Raw genomic sequence first — 25,529 nt, forward strand, 5'->3', positions numbered from 1 at the left:
AACAGATTCCTCCCCTCAAGCAAGTCAACCTGTATGTGCAAGCAGAATAGCAGACACATGCTCATGTGTACACAAGCCAGGAGAAGCGAGAGGCAAAACACTGTCTATTTATCTGTCAGTATTCCTGACAAAGAACTGAGCTGACAAGTCAGGGTTTCCCTCTTTGGAGTAGGTGGGAGGGGGGCTTCTGCACACTTACATGCCCACTCTATGCCCAGTTTCTTGTTATTTGCAAATCACACTCTTTGAAACTCACACAAACGGGTTAGACGTGGCACTCTAGGAGTTTGTCAGCTGCCTTCACAACAGCTAGCGATCAGTGACAGTGTGCGGTTCAGTAGGAGGCAGCTTTCTCTTAGCATTTGCTTCGCTGTCACTTTTTCAACACATACGATGTGTGTTTTCATGCTGGGCTCAGCTAGCCTCCTGCTCTGGAAGGTATTCTTCTTCCCTCAGAGACTTCTCATCCCCCCTTTGGACTGAAGGAATCAGCATCTTACAATGACATAAACTCCCCTAAGAAATCATACTCCAAATGAGAGCTAAATTAATAATGAAGAAACATTCATGAAGGGAATCCACATTTTATGATTAACCCTCTCACCATGCACTGAGGACAAATGGATGTAAAAAAGAAAATAACTGAATAAATGTCTGTTTATGCTCTATACCATTTTCCCACCATGGACAAAATCCTCTCCTAAACATCCTGACAGAGAAGCACTTGTGTGGCGCTGATGTCACAGAGCTAGCTGGCCTCTTTCTCACAAAGGCTAAGGTATCATTAGCTTGCGCCATACAATGGCCATTCAAGCAGCTCACTGCACTCCTCAGGACCCCTGAACAATGTTATTATTTGTCTCAGAATTATAAAGACAGAGTTTTGCAGGAAACCCGACAGGCAAACCCTTTAGAGGTAAATGCTTTTGGCGGCTTTTGGGGTTTAATCTTGTTCCATTAGCATTTAGCTTCTTTCTCTTGGACACAAAGACCACAATACAGATTTTGGGTCTCAGGAGCCAATGACTATGTGTATCAGTATAGTCACAAATTATTTTATTTATTATTCAAGAGTCAATATTGCCCATAGTTGACTCCTCAATATCATATTTTATTATCTGACATGTACACTAGGAGATGTGAAAGGAGGACTATAGAAAATGCCTACACTACTTTAATGTTGTACTAGGGAAGCTTATATTGTACCGAATGGTAAAAAACTAACATATTTCAAGCATGACCTGAACCACCCATAGCCAAAGAATATTATAAATCACACATGTAAGCAGGAGCAAACATTTCCCCTTTATTATTTTCTGGGTTTATACTCATATTGTCAACAGTATAACAGCTGTGTGAAGGGTTCTTATGTACTACCTTTGTGTGTGTGTGTGTGTGTGTGTGTGTGTGTGTGTGTGTGTGTGTGTGTGTGTGTGTGTGTGTGTGTGTGTGTGTGTGTGTGTGTGTGTGTGTGTGTGTGTGTGTGTGTGTGTGTGTGTGTGTGTGTGTCTGTGTGTGATTCATTCCAAGGCAGTTTTAGTCCTTATAAAATATTCATTTTGGTTGTGCAGGGCCCTGTAATTGCCATCTCTCACCCTGAATTATTTATACCTCGCACAGACTGACAAAGCTTTGCCATACGGCCCCAGATGAATCAGAAAGCAGCCATCTCTGCTGCCAACAGCACTGGGCTTTCACACAAATATGGCAGCCACGTCTCTCAGACTGGCCCCTGTTAATTTGACATTTTCTTTCCCCCCTGCCTTTGTCCTAGGAGCACATAAAGGTTACCTGTTAGCTTTAAGCACACCAACCTGCTCCTTCTCTCCCTCTCTTCCTCCATCTCTCTCTCTCTCTCTCTCTCTCTCTCTCTCTCTGTGCCTTGCCTAAATGACAGCCCACTGTGGCTGTGTTTTGAGACAGACTTAATGTGGCAGCAGTAGTAGAGTGGCTGCCTTTTGCTTTATGATGACTGACCAGTCCTGGCAGCCACTTTAGATACATGTATTATACATTAGTAATAAGAACATGTAGAAGTTTACACGCACGCACGCACGCACGCACGCACGCACGCACGCACGCACGCACGCACGCACACACACACACACACACACACACACACACACACACACACACACACACACACACACACACACACACACACACACACACACACACACACACACACACAACCCCCAACAACGACCACCACCACTAGCCTCCTGGAAGCGATGCAGCTCTGCTGTCAGTGAACGGTCAAAACCCCTACGCTGGGCGCACTGTACAGCTGCTGGGTTCAACTGCGTCTGTCTGCAGCCTGATCACTCCAAGGTGCCTGTGGAGGAGAGGGCATGGGGAGCCGGCTGTACATGGGTCTCATCGTAGGCCAGTTCTGGGGCCTTCCAGGCACCCTTACAGTACGTCCAACAACTTAAAGACTGCTATTCACTCCAGAATCTTCCATCTCACTAGTGCAGGGAGGTGCTGACTGATATTTCTTCAGGCCGCAAACACTGAATGCTAACCAGTAGTGCACCATATTCCCCCTTGCAGAAAGAACCTAGAAATACCCTTTTTCACGCTGCTAGACCAGCTGGCTAGCCGTTTACACTGAAATATGAACTGTACTGATGATGGATTGTTGTGCGGGATTATTTTAGAATGTCAGCACCATCATCACCTGTATTGTTGAGAAGGTGTGTAACAATAATGTATTCATAATATTTAAAGATTAGATCAATCAAACTGGAATATATCAACATTTCAGGAAGAGTAGAAATAGTATTGGTTATTTCACTAAAACTAGCTGTAGATTCATTTTCACGGTAAGGCCACACTAGACAAAAAGCAGCAGAATAATTTATGTTTTGTGCCTTATTTTCTTCAAAGCCATGGTACAGAGAACCCAGATTCACTGTAAAACAAAGAGCAGCAGGCCCACTATACAGCTTCAGTAGCTTGTAGTGTGGTAACGGTAGAGAGCTTGGGGCTAAACATGTAGTTTGTGCTGGGTTAGACCTCAAGCACAGCCCTAGTCCACTGTTGCCCAGTGATGGATAGTTAGCAGGGCCACTGAATCTATATCTAGCCTGCTACAGACCTGGACTGGAGACTAAAGTGAATCAGTTGAAGATGGGTAGGAGTGTGTTTGACGTGGGAGAGCGAGAGAGAGAGAGAGAATTCTCTGCTGTAATGAGTCCTGCAGCCATGAACTAAATTAAGAGGGATCCTCAAGTGAAATGTTGTCAATGCCACTCTGGCCATTAGAGAACAGTGGGATGGATGGTGGAGGAAAGGGTATAGACTATAGAGGGCTGAATGGGGAGGTTTTTATTGTTTGTATGTCTCAACAGCCCACCTCCCAAGTTACGGGGAATACTAGATGTTGAACACAAAAACAACGATAGTGAAATGTTTTAGCAATAGCATTCTCAGAGGAGGTCAACGGCCCTTAGAGTGGAAATGGTTCATTTCCCCCAACCCAATAACATTGGATAGTAAGGCACTTGTTCCCTGATAAAGAAGTGATAGGATCTGCGGGGCTGGTCCCTGGGCGCTTGTACAGGGCTAGAGCAAATATTGTTAATGCGCTGTGGTTACTACGAGGAAGGGGAAGAAAAACAGCTGTAGTTGATGAGAGAAGACAGCAAGCAACCAGAGTATGACAGCAATGACCCCCTTGCTAAAAATCCCTCGGGAACTTTAGAGGTTAATTTCTTTAATCAGCGGGTAAATGAAGATGTGTTAGTACAGAACAACCTACATAGACCAAAAAGCTTGCTCCTTGTTTATAATGGGATGTTAGAAGAACAAACCAGTGTAATGGAGCCTGGCCTGTCAGAACAGGGACCTGAGTGATGTACAGTAGATGAAGTACAGTAGAGTACCTTACGTACTGGAGCTGGTGGGGATGCAGAAGGTTTGACATTAAGACCCTGGCATTTTGGAAATCCATATGTTATTGACCTGTGTACTACTATCTCAGTGAGGAGATCTGCTGTCAGCAGATCGTAGTGGTGTGTTATGAGACGCTGGTTCCAGGTCTCCTCCAGCCTCACTGAGGCCCATGGTGAGGCCCATACTGGGGTCTGATGGGCTATGGCTGGGTGGTGGTCGATACTCACCGCCCTGCAATGATGACCTAGCCGCCGGCTATGGACTCTTCATGGCAGTCATTATTGCTTGGGCACCAATCAGGAGCTAAGGACTGTCAATACCTGACACTCATGGATGTTTCAGTCATGAACTTCTGAAATGGGTGGTGTACAAAACACAGTGAAATAAATGCAGTATGATACCCTGTTAGTATTGGTAGTACAGTAATAATACAATGGAGTCATTACTTCCCATTTTTCCCTGAATCAAAGGCAGAGATGTCAAGGAGTGGATGGCATCTCCCCCTCCCAATTAGCTTAGCTCCTAAAATCAGGAAGCGTCTCCTCGCTTCGTCTGTTTGTTTTCTCCGTTTCTCTTCTATTTGATGATGGGAGAGGGGCGAGCTAGAATTAGGCTGACGGGTCTCCCTTTGAGTGTCAGCCTAAAATGATCAGAGTAGAGATAAGAGGGTCTAGCAGCCCTCAAATCAGTCAAAGTGCCAAACGTCTGCCTTTTTCTCCTCAATTACCAGGCGTGTGAAGCACACGGAGTGGAAACCGCCGAGCCCGCAGCATTACTAAAGAGAGAATCTATTTCCCCTTTGACCAGAGGGAGAGAAATCATTATCGCATGATTAGTAGCTAGCCTCAGCAGTGTGGCGAGCATGGAGGTACAGGCTACAGGAGAATCCTATTAATTGCCCTAGTCTCCGTTAGAAAGGGATTGTTTTAGCGTTGATTTGTGGGCCTGTAACTCGGGCTGTTGGAAGATAAAAGCTGATGTCAGGTCGTAGTTATACTGGCAGACTTCAGACAGGTAGAGGGTTGTGTCAAAAGGAGCATAGCTCTCCAGTACTGTAAGTCTATCTCTTTAGGCTTTCGCCTGTCTCCCTCTCTCTCTTTAGGCTTTTGCCTGTCTCCCTCTCTTTTGTCTTTCTTCACACTCCATAGTTTCATCCTCCCCTCCCTCTCTCTCTTCTACTCTCACCCTTCTCTCTCTGCTACTCTCTCTCTACCACCCCCACTCTCTCTCCCTCTCTCTGGTGAATTGCAGCCCTGCTCCAACTGATAGCTGTCTGGGCCGATTATTTCCTCCACGGCGGTCCGCTGAGAGCCTCGCTCGTCTACTGGCTTTGGAGGAGTTGCATTAATTAGCTATGTTAATATCCCCTTCATTGGCCTTAATATCTCTCTACACCTTCCTCCATCTCCACGGCCACGAGGGTCCTCCTGTCCTGTCACTAGCGCTGATTATTGAGAAGGATAGCTTTAATCAAACCTAATTGCAGTTCATTCTTTCTCTCGATCCCCCCTTTGCCCTCCGTTGCCAACATCTAATGGCGTCGTCGCCTAGATATCCCATTAAAAAACTATCAAACAATCTCGTTTTTGTCTCTAAGCAAAACACCAGCACAAAGTTCTGTAGATATTTAAGAAGTAAAAGAGAGAGGCTGGTCTTAATTGCTTGCCTTTTCACCAAGGACCAATTTACAGTACGCTCATGTAGAATGTTAACCAACTCTAATGTAATGATGCTTTACTGTTGCCACTAACATGGACTAGTGTTGAAATGAAGCTTATCTGTTAGCTGGAAATGTGGTTAATCGTCTTCATAACAGTAAACATAAATGAGTTCACAATAGAATGGCTGCTTTCTATTCCCAAGTTGTCCTTTTCTGTTTATTGCTCACTTTTTGTTCTACTGCAGTTTTACACGTTGTAATCGTATTACAGCACAACAGAAAAAGGAACAGAAAAGCTCCATGTTAAAAACAACATGTCGCTTCAATAACATTTACGTTTCGGCAACAAAATGATTTTTTTTCTTTTTTCTTTTGCATATATTTATTTTGTTGCGCAGGGTGAAAACATACAGAGCACATCAATCTTGGACACACACACAGGCTCTTACCCACACACACACTAGTCTAATCCAATCTGTATGAGAGGCGACAGACAAATAAAAGTCGTATTTCAGGTCTGCTTTCCGCAGATGTCTACTGCTCTGCCTTACGACTCTTTGGGGAAATAAAAACAGGGTCAGGGAATTAGAGTACATAATGGACATTCTGATGATCGGCCAACAGCTGCAACCAAAAACACACTGAACACAATCAGGCGAAATGCACTAATGACAAGTCAGGTTTTTTATGGCCTTGCCGTACACCAACAGGCAATCAGCATTTTGGCGTGGCTTAAAACTTTTTATTGATTGCAGAGCCAAAGCCCCATGGATGAGGAGTGAAAATATTTTCTCACCTCTCATCCTCCTTTGGTCTGGCAATGGTGCTAACGGTATTGGAGTCTTATTGGAGAACACTTCTAAATGACCACTGCATGTGTTAATGTGGCCAGGATACGAGCGGTCATTTCAAGGCACAGATGTATTGCATTGGCCCAGATGTGGAGTAAGAAGTAGGAGGCTAGGTGTTGAGAAAGGGCCTTCTTAGGCAACAAGCTCTATGTTGAGCAAAGCAACATAAATTCAATCCATGGTAATGCAATAAGTTGTAACAGTGCCAATTTAGCTTTTCAATGGAAACCATGAAATTGTGCATTAAACCATTAAATTATGGTGAGTGTTTACATCAAACTTGAAGGGAACCAAAAAACATGAGTCCTAATGAGTCTGTAGCATGTTTTTACTGTAAATGACAAGAAAGTCAATTAAAGTGTGTTGCAGTATGTTCTGCTGATATAATCATTGATCCCACTGTCAGGTTTAGGACATATTGTTGTCATCACTTGTAGTGCTAATAGGGAAGACATTTGTGGTGGGAGACAGCAAGCCAAGACAGGGACAGTTAAGTCTCCTCCACCTGTCTCCTTTGTAATGTTATCTACTGGATCACGGAAAGGTTATATTTAAAAGGAGAGCTCACGATAGAAGGCATTTTCAATAAAATCACAGTGATCTGACGTTCATTTGACGCTCACAGGCAAACACTTGTCAGCTGAAGCGAAGTGCAGCAAGAGGGAGAGAGAGAGAGAGACAGAGCGAGAGAGAAGCTCACAGACTAACCAACCACAGATCTGTCTCTCACATGACATTTGTTTAGAGACGATTAGCCAGGTTGTAATTTGTGGCATAATTGCCTCACCCATCCACCAGTGTGTGTGTGCGTGCGTTTGTGCGTGTGTGTGTGGCGTGAAGCGAAGGTCCCAGGAGTGGCCGCCTAATTGTCTGACAGGACTATACGTTTTGTGGCGTGCTCTCACCTTGTTAGGTCCTTTATCCCTGATGCTCTTCAAACAAGACCTGGTCACAGGTGGGCCTCATTTGCCTTCCTATTGAACAGCACAACTTTAATTGCACAGGGGGTGTTCTGGGATTAAATAGATGGGTGGAATATCAAGTGACTTCCTGCATGCTAGTAGCAGATGGGTCTGGGAACAGGCTGTGAACTCAGGTGAGAGGATGATATGACAAAGGGTTGCTGCTAAGGGGTATTATAAAGCAACAGTAGATATCTGCATTATTTTAAACAGTTGAGTAGCATCTATCCTTTTGATGTTGGTGAAATAGATTTGTTGTTGACATGTTGAGTGGCATGGACCTGTTTTGATTTTATGGAATTCCATTCCATATGAATTCTTGAATGGCTCTATGCTTCAACTGGTGTTTTGTGCTCTCTTTCAGATTCTTCCTGAAGTTCTTCCTGAAGTGCAATCAGAACTGTCTGAAGAATGCAGGGAATCCCAGAGACATGCGCAGGTTCCAGGTAACTGAAAGTTACACAAAACCACACACACACACTGGTTTAAACTCACTCAGGTACACACACACACACACACACACACACACACACACACACACACACACACACACACACACACACACACACACACACACACACACACACACACACACACACACACACACACACACACACACACACATAGGGTGTCGGTGTGCTGCTGAACACATGTAGGAATATTTATTGGAGAACACCATCTTACACAAATAAGGATATGGGATTTAAGAGGTGATATCAATTGTGGTCCTGACAGCTTTCTGAACCACAGCACAGAAGGGAGGATGATCCCACCACATGTGTTAACTCAGGGTTTCCCGGTAGGACACACACACACACACACACACACACACACACACACACACACACACACACACACACACACACACACACACACACACACACACACACACACACACACACACACACACACACACACACACACACACACACACACACACACACACACACACACACACACTTCTTCACTGTGCAGCCATCTGAGAGGTGTTTTCCATAACACTGTAGCAATGACATTATAGTATTACCAAAGAGACATCTATCTGGAGGTCCGGAATTCTCCCATGTCTAAGAGGCTGCAGAAGCTAAAATACATGATCTATTAAATATGGAGGGGTGCCATTGATGTTAGTGATCTCCTTATCTGCCTACCCCAGACCCATATACCCCAAGTAGGAGGTCAGGCCTGAATAGAGTGGTGGTATCCTATCTGCTTTGCCACAAACTACGGGGGCCATCATTCACTGCCAGTCATGGGCTACGACAAACACACCAACCTAGCCTCACCCAGCAAACCCTCAGACATGAAACAGACAGACTCTTTCTGATGTCACCACTAGACCTGCCTCGTCTCCTTTTCCCTGAGGGGGTAACTGGACTTAACAGAGTCAATCCCTTCACAGACAGCTCAGGTGTTCACTCTACCATCACATTACTTCTACAGTAGATTCACAAGAGACTGGAACATACTGCCCCAGCCATGACAGCTACTGAGTTATTTAAAAACAAATATCTCCCTCAGGCATATGTAACAGGAGGTGTATGAGTTAGTGTTGCATAAAACTTCTACCCCATTTGTATCTGTTTATCTTTAATAAAATATAGATTTACCATATTTATAGGGAATCAACTGGCAGGACTTATATTCCATGAATATGATTTGACATTTTTGTTGGAGTATTTGAGGGTGGGAGGTATTGTACGCCAAGGCTTACAATATTGTTGGCTATCTTCTCCGGTCTCCATTCCAATGGCCAGAATTCCATTTTTCCCAGATAGTTTTACCAGATGCTTCACTGTAGGTGTTACTCCGGCCAATGTTGTATATTCTGCATGCCTTCCACTCCGCTTATTACCCCCCCAAACCAGCTGGAGGCCAGAGAGGACCACATCCATCATCCCCAGCTTGGCCCAGCTCTGAACCTGCAGGCAAGAATGGAGCTCTTTCACCTCCCCACTCAGCCCCCCTACCTCCATCCCAACCCCACACCCCCAACTAACCAAAAAAGCACCCCCCAAATTCCACGGCTACACCGAGGTCACTCACCGGCAAACAGAACCTGAGAGGGGCTCTCTCTTTCCGGCTCGGAAACACTTTCTCCATTCTTGGCCTAGTCCACTGTTTGGAGATGTGGTTGAGAGAAAAAACAACAATAAAAAGAAGCACTATGATATATTGAGGCCTGGATTCATTCCGATCGCGGGTTAAAGGCACTGCGGCTTTTAAAGGCAATTTTCGATTGAGACGACATACAGTATGTAGCATTTACCGTGAATGGGATCTCCACGAACATGGGAACATTGCCTGTAAGAGCTGCTTTGCCTATAAACTGCAATCAGATTGAATCTCAGCCTGAGTGTGACTTGGAATTTGATCCAGGTGAAATGTTTGTTGAACCAAGAAGAGGGTTGTTTTAGTTGTTGATGAGTTTATCCAGTTTGTCCACTGTACGGAACTACAGTGGCCTCAGAAAGTATTTACACCCCTTGACTTTTTTCACATTATGTTGTGTTACAGCCGGCGTTTGTGTCACTGGCCTACACACAATACCCCACAATGTCAAAGTGGAATGATGTTTTAAGAAATGTTTACAAATTAATTGAGCCAATAAGTATTCAACCCCTTTCTTATGGCAAGCCTAAATAAATTCAGGAGTAAGAATGTGCATAACAAGACACATAATAATGGACTCACGTGTGCAATAATAGTGTTTTTACATGATTTTTTAATGACTACCTCATCTTTGTACCCCACACATGCAATTAGCTGTAAGGTCCCTCGGTCGAGCGGTGAATTTCAAACACAGATTCAACCACAAAGACCAGGGAGGTTTTCCAATGCTTAGCAAAGAAGGGTAAAAAAAGCAGACACTGAATATCCCTTTGAGCGTTGTGAAGTTACTAAATACACTTCGGATGGTGTATCAATACGCCCAGTCATTACAATGATACAGGTGTCCTTCCTAACTCAGTTGCCAGAGAGGAAGGAAACTGGGGATTTCACCATGAGGCCAATGGTGACTTTAAAACAGATACAGAGTATAACGGCTGTGATAGGAGAAAACTGAGGATGGATCAACAACATTGTAGTTACTCCACAATACTAACCTAATTGACAGTGAAAATGCAGAAGCCTGTACAGAATAAAACTGTAAAACAATTGGCAAAGAAATTAACTTTATGTCCTGAATAAGAAGTGTTATGTTTAGGGCAAATCCAACACAATACTGAGTACCGCTCTTCATTTTTTCAAGCATGGTGGTGGCTGCATGTTTTGGCTATGCTTGTCATGGGCAAGGACTAAGGAGTTTAATTTATTTTTTTATTTTTTTAAATGTCAAGACTTGAAAATAGCTGTCTAGCAAAAACAACCTACTTGACAGAAATTGAATACTTTTTAACAGAAAAATGGCCAAATATTGTACAATCCAGGTGTGCAAAGCTCTTAGAGACTTACCCAGAAAGACTCACAGCTGTAATCACTACCAAAGGTGATTATATCATGTATTGACTCAGGGGTGTGAATACTTAAGTAAATTAGATATTTCTGTGTTTCATTTTCAATACATTTCATAATGTTTCTAAAAACCTGTTTTCACTTTGTCATAGAGGGGTTTTGTGTGTAGATGGGTGAGAAACCCCCCTCAATTTAATACATTTTGAATTCAGGCTGTAACACAATAAAATATGGAATAAGTCAAGGGGTATGAATACTTTCTGAAGGCACTGTAGATGAGTCGATCAATGTCTTTTGTGAATCAATTACATCAATACAACATTTGTCAGAGTGGGTCAAAACAAGTGATTATAGAGAGAGCTAAATGTTGCTCTTGAAATCTGAAAACAATAAAGCATGATTAAGCTGATGTTTTGTACGTGACTGTGTCCCCTTCCTACAGATTGCTAAATGACACGGTCTACCTTCACTCTTGTTGCAGGTTGTCGTCTCGACGACAGTCAACGTGGACGGCCACGTCTTGGCTGTCTCAGACAACATGTTTGTCCACAACAACTCCAAGCATGGGCGAAGGGCTCGCAGACTCGACCCTTCAGAAGGTACGCCTCCTTATCTGGAGAATGGTAGGCACCTTTTACATCATATTATTTGCTTTCCATCTTCCTTTCGTTCATACATTTTTTTTCTCATTCTGTGTTGTAAATCTAAATATTAATATATATATAATATATAATGTAAATATTTGTAGTGGATTGGAAATAGCATACAATATCATGCATAGCGCACTAAACATTTGAATAATGCTAGTAATTATGGACATTTTAATGATGATGAAATGATATACTATTTCCAATCTTGACCAATTGTTAACTGCACAAAAACGTTTTTTTACCTATTAGAAACATGATGAAATTGGCAAAGAATTCAGAGTTAGGTCAATTTCCTGTTGCTGGGTGCTGCAGTTTCAGTTGAGAGGAGAAATGAGGGGATGAAGGGTGGGAGGAGGGTCTAGGAGAAAAACAGAACTTACTGTTTTTCTTCCAACTGATTCCATATGATAGACTGATTGCCTGCATGGCCAACAGAGAGAGAAGCAGGACCCCCAAACCATGGGAAATCCAAAACGTAAACTGCACTAAACACAAACTTCTGACCCGTCCTAGCCTCCTCTCGCAGCTGGGAGCATAAACAGCTGAAAGATTATGGAAAAAACTGAGCAGGCCAATTGTGCAAATTGCTCATCTTCAGATTTCAAGGGGCAATTATGGCTAGGCAACCAGTTTATATACACACACACCACTGCCTGAAACGGCCTTCTCTCCAGTTTAATAACCATTAATGGTCATATCACCAAAAGCAAATGTAATGTTTAATACAACAAGGGTTAAAAAAAAATCCAGACAAGACAATTAATATATCTAGTGGGGGGAAAAGCTAATTTGTTTAAAAGCTATTTGTTTTTGTCTTTATTAATGACTCCACTACTGGAGAACAAAATCAAATAATTAAAGTCCTGCCCCGAGCATGGAAGTCATTATACTCAGTGACGTTCTGTTTGTGTCTGTGTCTCACGTTTATGACAGGGTAGGTGTGGATCGCCTAGCAACCTTAGTCTTAATGAGGAGAGCAATTAAAGAGGTTGAGCCCTCTCCTCCATGTTCCCCCCATCCCACAGGACAGTGTGTGTGTGTGTGTGTGTGTGTGTGTGTGTGTGTGTGTGTGTGTGTGTGTGTGTGTGTGTGTGTGTGTGTGTGTGTGTGTGTGTGTGTGTGTGTGTGTTCCAAGCAAATTTCCACTGCCCACCCCTTTCTTCCCCTCCTCATTCTTCTAAGCACAAGAGCAGTACGCTTGCCTTGTAAAACAAGCTCCCTTCAATAACACAATTTAGCGTGGTGTCTGTGTGAGCGTACACAGTTATTCATAAAGTGTACACAACGGTCCTTCTTTTGAGTGCCTAAATCACCTGACAATTTTCAATTATTGAGTTTGAGAACATTTCATTTAACTATAATATACAACATTTTTCTTTTCAGTATATCTCAATTTATTTTCCATCCCAACCCAATGTAGCCGAGTGTAGACAACTAACACTTTGTGTATATTACCAATGTACCATAGCTCTTTAGCCAAAACTTTGCTTGTTTGCATCTCCCACTCCAGACACTCATAGACATGACACCTGAGAACAGGATACTCGGTCATAAAATGTAATCCCATCCATGTCGTTCATAGAGATCTGACACCAGGCAGGCAGACAGAGTGTGCTTTAAATTAGCAACACATTCTTCACTGGGAGTTTGCTGGGTGAGAAGCCTCAGGTATGTGGCTGACTGACTGTCTGTCTGTGTGTCTGCGAAAGCAAGGCACACTCTCAGTTCATTGTCTCAGTGCTGGGGTTACAGTGTCAGGCTGCTCAAGAAGTGCTGCCCCCTATTGGTGAACAGGAATATATGTCAATGACACACAACTGAACCATGCAGGTTTGAGCTGTCACAAAAGCATTTAGACATGAATATACAGAAAATCCTTCACTAATACACACACACTTACACACTCGCGCCCTCATAAACACTCACGCCACGCATTCCTTAGCTCCGTTTGACCTCCACTGTAGAGACTTGGAGAGTATGGAAGACTCAGCAATGAGCCTGCAGCGCCCCAGTCATTTGCATGCCAAGTTGCTGTAATACCGTTAGTGTTTATGCAATAAAGAGAAGTGAATCCAATCTGTTCCATCTGAGAGACAGAGAGGGAGAGAAAGACAGAGATAGAGAGAGATAGAGATAGAGAGAGAGGGAGAGACAGACAGAGATAGAGAGAGAGAGAGAGAGAGCGAAAAGAGAGATAGAGAAAGAGAGAGGGAGAGAGACAGAGAGAGAGAAAGAGGGGGCGAGAGAGGGAGAGAGAGGGAAAGGGAGAGAGAAAGGGGTAACAGATGGCCCAGGGAGAGGTAAAAGGTATAATCCCATCAGCTGCACTATCAGCCGACCATCTGGACATCCCACAGCACAATTACAACACATTTCAGCAGGCAGAACAAAGGACGCCACAGCCACGGACACATCAGACCTGTTTGAGTGGCTCAGTAGGTCTACAAGCGCTTCAGACAGAAGTTGGCCCGAAGCTCAGATCTAGGATCAGTTTTCTCTACTCCAGTGCTAACCTGCCGCATTAGCAAGTAAAGGAACCAAAATTGATGTTGGATTTGCGCTTAGGGACGTTTAGAAATAAATGCTCACAAATAAACTAATATTGGTTTAAACAATTTAAAAGTATGAGTTTTGTGATGCACAGTCAGGCCCTGTTTCAGCCATCCTCATTCCCTCCCTGCAATGTTTATCATCTGCTGCGGGGCATTGTGCGTGTCTATCCTCAGATCGCCTGCGCTGCCTGTGTAATCCACTTGGCCACGGTTCCCATTCAGCACATGCTCCCCTCTCTGTCTGTGCATTGAGACATATGCAAATTTTCAGGCAGAAGGGTGGACGGCTTAGGGCCCCGGTCGCTCCCTCTCTATGGGTCCTTTCTGTGTACCGGAGGGGGACGTTGGGATTTCCGAGGCGATGTGTGTATGTGTGTAGGTTTCTGGCTGCAGCTGCCCCCCAATAACCACCATCACCCCTTCTCTCTCTCTCTCTCTCTCTCTCTCTCTCTCTCTCTCTCTCTCTCTCTCTCTCTCGCTCTCTCTCTCTCTCTCTCTCGCTCTCTCTCTCTCTCTCCTGGCCCCAAAGTCAATTTGTTTACAGTAATTTTGAAGGGGGACTTATTTGCCGTAATCGGCAGCACTGATGAAGGTCAGCTCCTTTGAGGGGACGCAGCGATCCCACAGAGAGATGGTCTTCTTTCAGATGCTCTGCTTAGCAATTAAGGAAAGCAAATGTCACTCGTCCAGACCTCAGAGACGAAATTCTGTAAGGACGATTAGCATGAAGTCAACAGCGGCTGTTAAAGTCAGATTTCCCATAGTGTGTGCGTGCGTGTGATTTCCCGTAGTGTGGTGTGTGTGCACATGTGCGTGCATGTGCGCTTTATGGGAAGAAAGCAAACACAACGTGAACAGCCCCAAAAGCAAAGCAAACAAAGGGAGATGTCTTGTATGTAATGTTCATTAGAATATACTGATATGGTGCTTTATTGTATATACTGAACTGGAGTGATAATAGTAGCACAGCAATGTGCTCATATGAAATACCTACAACTGAAATAGTACAACATGTTAAAAGAACAAGTGTGCGCAGTTCGCATTGTATTCACAAAATATTGATGTAAAAAGGCTACATTTAATATTGCTGTTTTATGGTTAGCTGTCATGCTATGCCTGTTGTAAACGTGGTGTCAGGGTGAACATCATATTAAGGCAATGTATCAAATGACAGAGAGAGTTTGGCATGAGCTCGCTCAAATGAGATTAGAATAACACCCAGCATTCTAATGAACGGCACAGCTATGGAGCAAAAGTCATAGCTGATGAAAAGCATTGTAAGAAACAATGTGAAATGGATTGAATCGATCACAAAAAGCAAAAATTGAGCCTGAATAATTCATGAATTTATTAATGTTGTAAAACGTGAAGCTGCAGTCTCAACAACATGCCAGAACACAGGGAACAAAGACAACGGAATGACATGAAACCAACAACACAGCTTTAGCTTGTCATTTTCATTCAACAGCCTTATTCTTGACTCAAGTGAGATGTGTTCAACTTTGAAATTCTACTGTACATGCAGGGCTACACCTAATCCATTTTGATAGTTACATTTGCCCTGACACATAATGTGCTACATCAAATCATTTCCACTCACAAGTCCAGCGCTTAGCCATTTGAAGGTTCTGCTTAACTACATCACTCCAAGCTGCTGAGGAATGATTTTATTCTCGTGCCTAAAAGGACAAATCCATCATTTTTTCTCTCTCCAGGCTTATTTCCATGATATGTCTTTCTATTGGGTTAAAGACATCAGGCTATATAGAAGTGTAGGTACTGAATAGGCTCTTTTCTCTGTGTGTTAAGCAGCCACCCCGTGCATCAAGGCCATCAGCCCCAGTGAGGGATGGACTACAGGAGGGGCCACTGTCATCATTATTGGGGACAACTTCTTTGATGGCCTGCAGGTCGTGTTCGGGACCATGCTTGTCTGGAGTGAGGTACAATATGTTGTCTGACGACGATGCAAAAATGTTTTGTCATGCCATTGATTTGATTGAATTTCAGCCTAGGTTTGAAGTGTTTTACTGTTTTTACAAAACATATCATTTTTTAAAACTGTTTCAAGCCTGTACCATAACAACTATATAGTAATGATGTCCATTAGGTTGCTATGAGACCTTAGTAGCCATGGTCCGACTCAATGGTTCCTGTGCCCTGTCTTCCAGCTCATTACCCCCCACGCCATCCGTGTCCAGACCCCTCCCAGGCACATCCCTGGTGTGGTGGAGGTCACGCTGTCCTATAAGTCCAAGCAGTTCTGCAAAGGGGCTCCTGGGAGATTTGTCTACACCGGTGAGTCAGGCTTAATGCCCGTTTTAGTCTCTCCTCCCTGGGTTTAGTGCCCTGACTAGCCATCCTCTTTGGATGGAACTCAAAGTCTGTTCAAATACTTTGAAAATGTATACTTACTTCCTTGCTTCTTTGAAGTATTCGCTGATCTAATACATTTGGATGAAAAACAAGGTTTCCCTGACATACATAGCTTTTACCTATTCAGTCATTTTAATCTGTGGCTAGGTTGGAAAGAATTTTCTCAGTACTGGAACAGGGCCCCAGTGTCAAGGTAGTAATGATGGATTAACCAGGGCCCTGCTCTCTGGGTCTGGAATCTTCAATGTGTGAGAAGTGAGAACTGCATAATTTAAGGTGGTTGGTGGAAGGATTTGTGATATCCAATTGGTAGTTACAGTCTTGTCCCATCGCTGCAACTTCCGTGCTGACTCGGGAGAGGCGAAGGTCAAGAGCCATGCGTCCTCCAAAAACGCGACCCCGCCAAGCCGCACTGCTTCTTGACACACTGCTCGCTTAACGCGGAAGCCAGCCTCACCAATGTGTCGGAGGAAACACTGTACAGCTGGCGACTGAAGTCAGTCAGCGTGCATGCGCCCGGCCGCCACAAGGAGTCGCTAGAGCGCAACGGGACAAGGACATCCCAGCCGACCAAACCCTCTCCTAACTCGGACGACGCTGCGCCAATTGTGCACTGCCTCATAGGTCTCCCCGGTTGCGGCCGGCTGCCGGGATCGAACCCAGATCTGTAGTGACGCCTCTTGCACTGCAATGCAATGCCTTAAACCGCTGCGCCACTCTGGAGGGCCCTGGTGGAAGGATTTCTAGAAGTGCAACTTGATCTCACCCTGAACTGCAATTAGAAAGTTATGCTGCCTAGCTTTGTTAAATTCAATTTGTCAGGATAATTCACTCTGACAATTGTATTTTTTACTCACTTGTCAGATATGCATCTGCTAATTTGCAGATTTCTTATATACAGTACATGACAAAAAGTATGTGGACACCTGCTTGTCGAACATCTCATTCCAAAATCATGGGCATCAATATGGAGTTGGTCCCCCCCTTTGCTGCTATAACAGCCTCCACTCTTTTGGGAAGGCTTTCCACATTGCTGCAGGCATTACTTCTATTCAGACACAAGAGCATTAGTCGGAGAATTAGGTTGGGCACTGATATTGTGCGATTAGGCCTGGCTCGCAGTCGACATTCCAATTCATCCCAAAGGTGTTTGATGGGGTTGAGATCAGGGCTCTGTGCCGGCCAGTCAAGTTCTTCCACAACGATCTCGACAAATCATGTATGTATGGGCCTCGCTTTGTGCACGGTGGCGTTGTCATGCTGGAACAGGAAAGGGCCTTCCCAAACTGTTGCCACAAAGTTGGAAGCACAGAATTGTTTAGCATGTCATGCTGTAGCATTAAGATTTCCCTTCACTGGAACTAAGGGGCCTAGCCCGAACCATGAAAAACAGCCCCAGACCATTATTCCTCCTCCACCAAACTTTACAGTTGGCACTATGCATTTGGGCAGGTAGCGTTCTCCTGGCATCTGCCAAACCCAGATTTGACCGTTGGACTGCCAGATGGTGAAGCGTGATTCCTCACTCTAGAGAACGCGTTTCCACTACTCCGGAGTCCAATGCCGGCGAGCTTTACAACACTCCAGCCAACGATTGGCATTGTGCATGGTGATGTCAGTTGGTCAAATTTCTGCCCTACTAGAGCTGCCCCGGTCAACTGTAAGTGCTGTTATTGTGAAGTGGAAACATTCCAGTGTGCGGCTGGAAATGTCTTTCTTCCATGAAGCTCCTGACGAACAGTTCTGCTTCCAGAAGCAGTTTGGAACTCGGTAGTGAATGCTGCAACCGAGGACAGACAATTTTTTATGCGCTACGTGTTTCAGCACTCGCGGTCCAGTTCTGTGAGCTTGTGTGGCCTACCACTTCACGGCTGAGCAGTTGTTGCTCCTAGATGTTTCCACTTCACAATAACAGCACTTACAGTTGACCGGGGCAGCTCTAGTAGGGCAGAAATTTGACCAACTGACTTGTTGTAAAGGTGGCATCCTATGACGGTATGACGGTGCCACGTTGAAAGTGACTGAGCTCTTCAGTAAGGCCATTCTACTGCCATTGTTTGTCTATGGAGATTGCATGGATGTGTACTCAATGTTATATACCTGTCAGCAGTGGGTGTGGCTGAAATAGCCAGATCCACTAATTTGAAGGGGTGTCCACATACTTTTGTATATATCGTTTATATTGTCATTTGAATGAAAGCTGAACTAGACTGAACTTGACTGAACTAGAGAGAAATTTAAGCATGCAGAGTTCAGGGTATTTGGGAGTGTGTGTAAGTGTCTTGTGTGAGAGTGTCACACCATAAGTAAAGGTGGATTATCTTGGCTAACAGAGGGAAGTGGTGGTATTATCTGTCATCATTGGTGAGAAGGCGGAGGTCATGGGGGTCAAGGCCTGTCTGACCTGGAAGCCTCATTCAGTTCTAAATCTGATGGTTAGAATGAGAAGGACGCGTCAAACCACTCTCACTCCCCTCTTGCCCTACCTCAGCCCCCCAACACAGACCTGGCCTTGGGCACACAGCGGAACCACAAAAAAAGTTGAGGGGTGGGGGTGAAGGGGGGTTGGACCCCTTAAGCCCCCCTAGACCCCTTCCATTCCGGGGCAGCTGTTTCTCATCAACCCCCCCCCTCCCCCCTCCCCCTGGCAGCCATCCGTTCCCTTCCACTCCAACCATGTAGTCTGGCACTCCTGTGTTTAACCTCCCTACCAGCAGAGCAGAGGCCAACAAGGCACCGGGATAATGAAACAAGAGTGCAGTGTGCTGAGTGTGTGAGTGTATGTGTGCACATGTGTGTGTTTGTGTGTGTGAAGCCTGGGAAGGTGTATAAGTTAAGACTTTAATGGCTTCTATAGCACCCTGGTGAAAGTGCCAGGTCCCTTAAGAACAGACCCCATTAGTCACACGGGCTAAGCGGATTGGGATGATTACCATCAGGTTTTACTGGGGGAACATGTCCCCTTCTAGATCTATGCTGATTTTCTTCCTTCTTCCTTCCCTGGTTCCTGCTCTGTTCCAGTTAGTAGAAAGATACAATTACCCTGGGAGGCAATGGCAGTACAATTGATTAGTTTGGTGAATTAAAAGAGAGAGCCACCAATAAGACAAGTCTAGCTCCTCAGACTACTGCTATTCCCAGAGTGGATCACCCTGATGGTACCAGGGTTGACATGTGAGGGAATGAAACTGTTAGCGAGCTCCGGGCACTTAACAGCAGAAGTAACAGGGACTCCATATGTACAGTAATTGCTAGTTGATAGAAGAACATTACCTTTCGGACAGTTAAGTACAACATGGACGGGCAACAAAAAGAGGACATGTAGTAACATAATTGCTTCATCTAAAGGGTGCAGAATGTGCTCGTGTCATTTCGGTGGTCGAGCAACATGTGCATATCAAAGGTTCATTTATCAAAGCTGCGATTCAAGAGTGACTTTGCGGCGTGCCGTTGAGAGAAGAGCTTTTAGACCTTTCCATGTACTCTTCTCGCCCGACCGGCCCTAATTATGAAGATTTAACTCGCTCAATTTAAGAAATTATCACAAATTACCTAGAGTCAACATAGAGTAGACTGCAGTCAATTCTAATGGCAGAGGGTGGGGCTTGTTGGGTTAGTATTCTGGACCACCTCCAAAACTAATAATTCACTCAGAGGATGTGAGTACCACGTAGTGTACGTCAATAATCCTGCATGCATCGAGTATGTTCAATCATGGAAACACCAGCTACGGAGACACATAATGCTACACAACTTCAGAGGATGCTTTATTAAGCTATGTAGCTAGCAATGTATTTATCACGGTGGCCATCATTTTATTATCAGTAACACAACAATTTCTTCATAATCCACAAGCAGCCGTTTTTATCTCAATATCGTATATTTCTGGATAACAATGAAGTACCTTACTGTGATTGTTTTAAATTAAAATGGTCAAAAAGAAACAACAATAGCTTCTTAGCGAAGAGTAATTTCTCAAGCAAGATTTTTGCTTGGACTGTCTGGGAGTGGTCTGAGTGGGGAGGGGAAAACTGAAAATGTGCTTTTATTGGCAGAGAGGTTTGGAACTCTCTTTCTTATTGGTCTATTAACTAATCACCTCACCAGGCAGGCCAAAACTCCATCCCACCAAAACAGGCTGAAATGTCAGGTGGTCTTTTCAAACTGCTCTTACACTAAAAGGGCATTATCATAATTTTCACAATTTCACAGTATTATTCCAACCTCATAGTGTGGGAATACATATAAAACACAGAGAAATCAAATGTTTGATTGCAATGGACCTTTAATGTATCAAAGTTTACAGCATTGCTCTACTTTAGGGTAAGGACATGGTGTATTATTGTCTCATGGATGTGGTTTGTGCTGTAACTGATCCATGTATTGGTTATCCATTGGTCAGGGTGGCCAGAGGATCAAACTGTCAGCAAGGTTGTAGAAAATCAAAGGGAGACAGGTCCAGCTGTCCTTAGGTCAATACTTCACACTTTATTAAGCACTGCATAAAGGATCTGTGTGTTTTCTTAAAGGGCTTTTATAAAGGGTCCTCTTGGTGACTTCAATTTAGTAAATCTATGTGATTGCTTTTTTACTTTAACGTTACATTAGATGACACCCGTGCAAAAGAGTAAACTATCAGTAAAAAGTATCAGTAACTTTGAAACTCTAATTGCATCAGTTTCTATCTTGACTTGATTTCTATGACAGCTACCCTCCTAGGACCCATATGGAGACCCTTAGTGATATGAAGTGCTACCACTGCTGCTAACACACTCAGCTACTATTTATCCTAATCAGTGACATCCCTATACCCGGGATTGTGTTCAAATGAACCCCTACCTCGCCCCAGAAATCACACATTTACTGGGACCCCATTTGTCATGAGTAAATTGAGGGTCACTACACTTCGCCTGTATCCTCTAGTGGGGATCCGGGACATGCATCATAATGTTAGGAGAGAATGACTGGCAAAGAGTAGCTGTCATACATTTGTCAGTGGGAATGGAACATTATTTGCTAATTTCCCAAGCTGGGAAGTGACAGGGTGCTTCATCTTCAGACCTTTGGTGACCAGCTTGGTTTCTGGGCTATTAGTACAAGTCAAGTGTTTTATTTTTTTCCTCCCTATAAGGCTGACTGTAACGAGAACCATTTTTCCGACCTCACAGAGGGCTGCTATTTAACACACTGGGTCTGGGTGAAGGATTTTGGATGATGCTGCTGCTGATGCCCCATACAGTGAGCGTCTCTTGCCAGATTTGGGTTGAGGCTAGACATCCTTGGAGGCTGATGAATCACAAAGTTTTCTTGTCAAGGTGACAGTATTGACTCCACTGCACCAGAATCGGACAACATGGGTATAAGGTAGTCATTCATCAACATAAGGACAAAGGGGTCATGGGGGATTCACTCAATACTGTTAGAGACCAAGAAATGTCAGTCTGGTAGGGGATGGAACCGGAAGGTGTTAATACTGTATATATTCTGCAAGTAGTAATGCTATCCTATACCACTTGCAAAACTCACGATTATGAACATTTATTTTGAGGGTTAATATTTACTGTGATGATCATCAAGATCCTATGCATTGTAAATGTACTGCTGTGCATATTGATGTGTACCTTGACTGACCACTTTATCCTCACTCAGCTGGGCAGAGATACAAAGAGATCTTCAAATCTCAAATGAAACCCTTTGCCCCACTGCAAGCAGAAATAGTTGGCTCTTGACAAAAAAAAAATGCAGTTCAGTACAAATGGACTCCTTTATCAAAGCACATCAGTCCAGGCCTTGTGCTGTTCAGTCTGTGTATCGGGCCTAACCCTACAGCTCCCCTCCGCCCTTCAGCCGAGACGCTCTTTGAAGTTCCGGATTTGGCGCAGATCAGATACAGAGCTTCCTCACGATTTCCTTCCCTGCAGGGCAGGGTTTGGTAGCAGCTAGTCAGGGATGGGGTGTGGCCTAGACACACTATAAGATACGCTGTAATCAAGACATTCACAGAGGTATGTAAACAGATCTGTTTAAGAGGGTCTTTCAATGGGATCTCTTTTAGTGTAAGGGCGTAGTGCACCGTAATATAAATGTTGTATGAATAGCGACCTATAGCTCATGTCCCAGTACCTGTCTCCCAGTCTGTCTTTCTCATTACATGCCTGGTATTCAGCTCTAGCTCCTCCGGAGTGACTGAGACACTTGTCACCTACTTAGACAGGCTCAGGCAGAAAGCCTTTGTGAGCGTGTGCAGATAGCGTCAAGGCTTGAGGAGGAAGGTCCTTTCGTCCAATTAGAGGGTTGACGTGACACACACTCTACCACTCCCCACTGTCAAGCAGTTTGTCAGGTAGACTTTGAGGAGTGCACAATGACATTATATATTTCACATAGTGGAATAATTAAGAGACCTGGGAAATCCAGCTATGGAAAATTGATTGAAATAAGTGACAGCTTTTAAGCCATTGCATAGCATCAGTACAGGGGTGTTTCTCTATAAGAATGAAAGGACTATACATTTATTTGGGTTTAATTGTATTTAATTGGCACCACTTGATGTTCAACTGTATTATTGCGTGTGTTTGGTAATGGTACGCCATATGGGTAGTCCCCACTAAGGCACAGTATTAGTCTGTGCAGCAAAAAAGATAGATGGGAAGGAAGGAGGCTCTTGATAGACGAGGATCTCTCCTCCCTCCCCTCCGTGCCCCATTTCCACTATGTTCCACACCCAACGGCCTTTAAAAGAACTCCCATCCCCCTATTCCCCATCCCCTTTCTCCCCCCAGCCCTACCTCCACCGCCTGTGATTGAAATTCATCGGCAAGTTTATTGAGAAATGAATGAGAGAGGCTGCATGGTATTGACTTTGAGAGGAAAACACAACTCATCTTGAATGAGGGGGAAAATGCGGCCGTAATTTAGCTGTCATCGATTGGGCCCCGTCCATGTATTGATCTTCATTTTACAATATGAATTTGCGCCTGCAATCAGCTGTGAGGTGAGGCCATTTGATTTCAGTTGGACGGTAATGTGTGGAAGTCCCCCTCTACGTCCTTAGAGGAGTGGGACACTCACTTTAGATGTCATTGAAGGGAAGAGAAGAGGTGTTCTCACCCATTTCCAATACAGAGATAAAGGGAATTTCGAAAGTATGATAATTGTGAACTGATACAGTACATCACTCCCATTTAACCTGTGTTAATTACATTTGATCTGTTGCAGAAGCAATATCTGGTGGAATTGTAACTTGTTTTTTTCCCGTTGTCTGTATCGGATCAAAGTTCATGAAATTTCACTGAACATTGATTTCTCTCTATTGATTAATCTTAACTACAGATCTTTTGAAGTGTGAATTTTCTGATCAACCTGAGACTGGAGATGGAATCACTCAGCGATAGCTTGGATTGGATGGAGAGAACATGGTCAGTGGTAAATGCACTGCTTTGGTTTGCGTGGGTTTGCCGTGAGTTACGATTGGTTGGTTTGGTCTGAAGGTGGGTTCTGCCTGCATGCTTCTTTTAGATCTGTCTCCACAGCGGACATCGATATTGCTGAACATCATGACCTCTATATGTCTCCCAGAGTGCGCTCATGTTGTCCCTGCAGCTTTCATCACCTGTTTCCATTCATCCATTTACTTTCAATAACCCCTGAGTGACACTGGCTTTTTTCCCTCCCTGTTTGACGCTATTGACGTCAGTGAGAGGATGTCATTTCCTGTGGTGATAACGATACTATGTGTGACCCATATCGGTGCTGCATTTTTTAAGATGATCTCAGGTGCCCATGAGGCTTGAGTTGGACACTCTCACAAGTTCAAAATCACTGACACTTGAATGAACTTCACCCCGTTCTGTTTATCTGCTCCCCTTCCAACTCCCTCTCCACCTCAGTATAATTTGTGTTAGGGGAAAGAAAAAATGCTCAGTGGTGTAGGAGGAGTGGAGATAAGCTCCAAGCAGTTAAGTATAATTAGCGAAAGTAATAGCTGGCAAATGGCAACAAGGCTAGTTTTTATCTCCTGCTAGTTTTTATCTCCTGGAAAGATAGATTTATCATAATAACCAATAATGGCTGGCAGGAATGTTAGCACTCTGTGCACGCTTCCATTCAAGCCTTCAGACTTAAGAAGGAACCATTTCCCTTCACTTTACTGCTTTGCTCAAGCATTTCCCCCTGCTACTGCCTGTTACTGCAGGCAAATACAGTACATGACTTCAGTACACTGCCACATACTGAGAGCATGCAGGCGTATTGTCATGTAAGCGTTTTCATCTGCCAACGACGGCCATGTTACATTGTTCCTTTAGAGCGGTTACTCATGTCCTATTTCTAGAGGACACGGAGAAGGAGTAGTAGACCGTGCTCTGACGCCTGTTCGGCTGTCCACTCTGCATTTTAAGCAAAGACACTGGGCTTGGAGCCTTCTGGAGTGAATGTGTTAGGAGCATGAACGGATGTGCACATCCCAGGGAGAGGAATTCCATTGAAATCCTGCCGTACATTGTGTGTGTGTGTGTGGTGCTTGAAATGAGAATTGATATGGCCACAGCTGCACACCAAGTCTAGGCATTCCATTTTTTTGTTGTTCTGAAATATGACCGTTCACTCAATAGAGTGAGGAAATTACTGAGATACACATAAAGTTTCCACTCAGCTTGCATTCAAAGAATTAACTCAGCTGGTATTTTTTTTTTTTTTAATCATGTGCATCCTATTCAAAAAGTGATGGTAATTTTGCTCCTTCAGCTGTCAGCTATACATCAAATAAAATGATGAAATGATTGACACTATTTTATTTGATTTATGTTGTTAAATTCGAAACGTTTTATTATAAATTCAAAACAATTATAGCGTCTCATAAGTGATGAGGAAAATATTAAGTTGGAGTATTTGAACTAAACAAGTCAAGTGATTCAAACTTGTTCAGAAGAAGAGAGGAGAAAATGTTATTAGTCTATATCATTCACTCCTTTTTTTCTCACTCTTTATTCCTGGTGAAGTATACAAATTCAATCATATTAAATTACTGAAAGAAAGTTTCCAAACAGAAGGATTCCAAAGAATGAACTCTGCTGCGCATCTATTTTTTAATCATGTTCAAAGCTAAAGTGACCGTAATTTTGCTC

At 43.8% G+C, this 25,529-nt stretch overlaps 1 protein-coding gene across 6 annotated transcripts in view; it reads left to right on the top strand.

Moving 5' to 3' along the window:
- LOC120045636 (transcription factor COE3) overlaps window positions 1–25,529 on the top strand; it is a 71,621-nt gene that overhangs the window by 32,441 nt on the left and 13,651 nt on the right. For 2 of the 6 annotated variants that reach the window (XM_038990547.1, XM_038990549.1), the window contains exons 7-10: window positions 7,735–7,816; window positions 11,308–11,449; window positions 15,841–15,971; window positions 16,200–16,326. In XM_038990547.1, coding sequence (XP_038846475.1) covers window positions 7,735–7,816; window positions 11,308–11,449; window positions 15,841–15,971; window positions 16,200–16,326 — 482 coding nt within the window. Of the gene's footprint in view, window positions 1–7,734; window positions 7,817–11,307; window positions 11,450–15,837; window positions 15,972–16,199; window positions 16,327–25,529 lie in introns of all 6 variants that reach the window. The other 4 variants (XM_038990548.1, XM_038990551.1, XM_038990546.1 and 1 more) reach the window with 3 other exon arrangements.

The sequence above is a fragment of the Salvelinus namaycush genome, chromosome 4 (genome assembly GCF_016432855.1).
Source record: "Salvelinus namaycush isolate Seneca chromosome 4, SaNama_1.0, whole genome shotgun sequence".
NCBI classification, from domain to species: domain Eukaryota; kingdom Metazoa; phylum Chordata; class Actinopteri; order Salmoniformes; family Salmonidae; genus Salvelinus; species Salvelinus namaycush.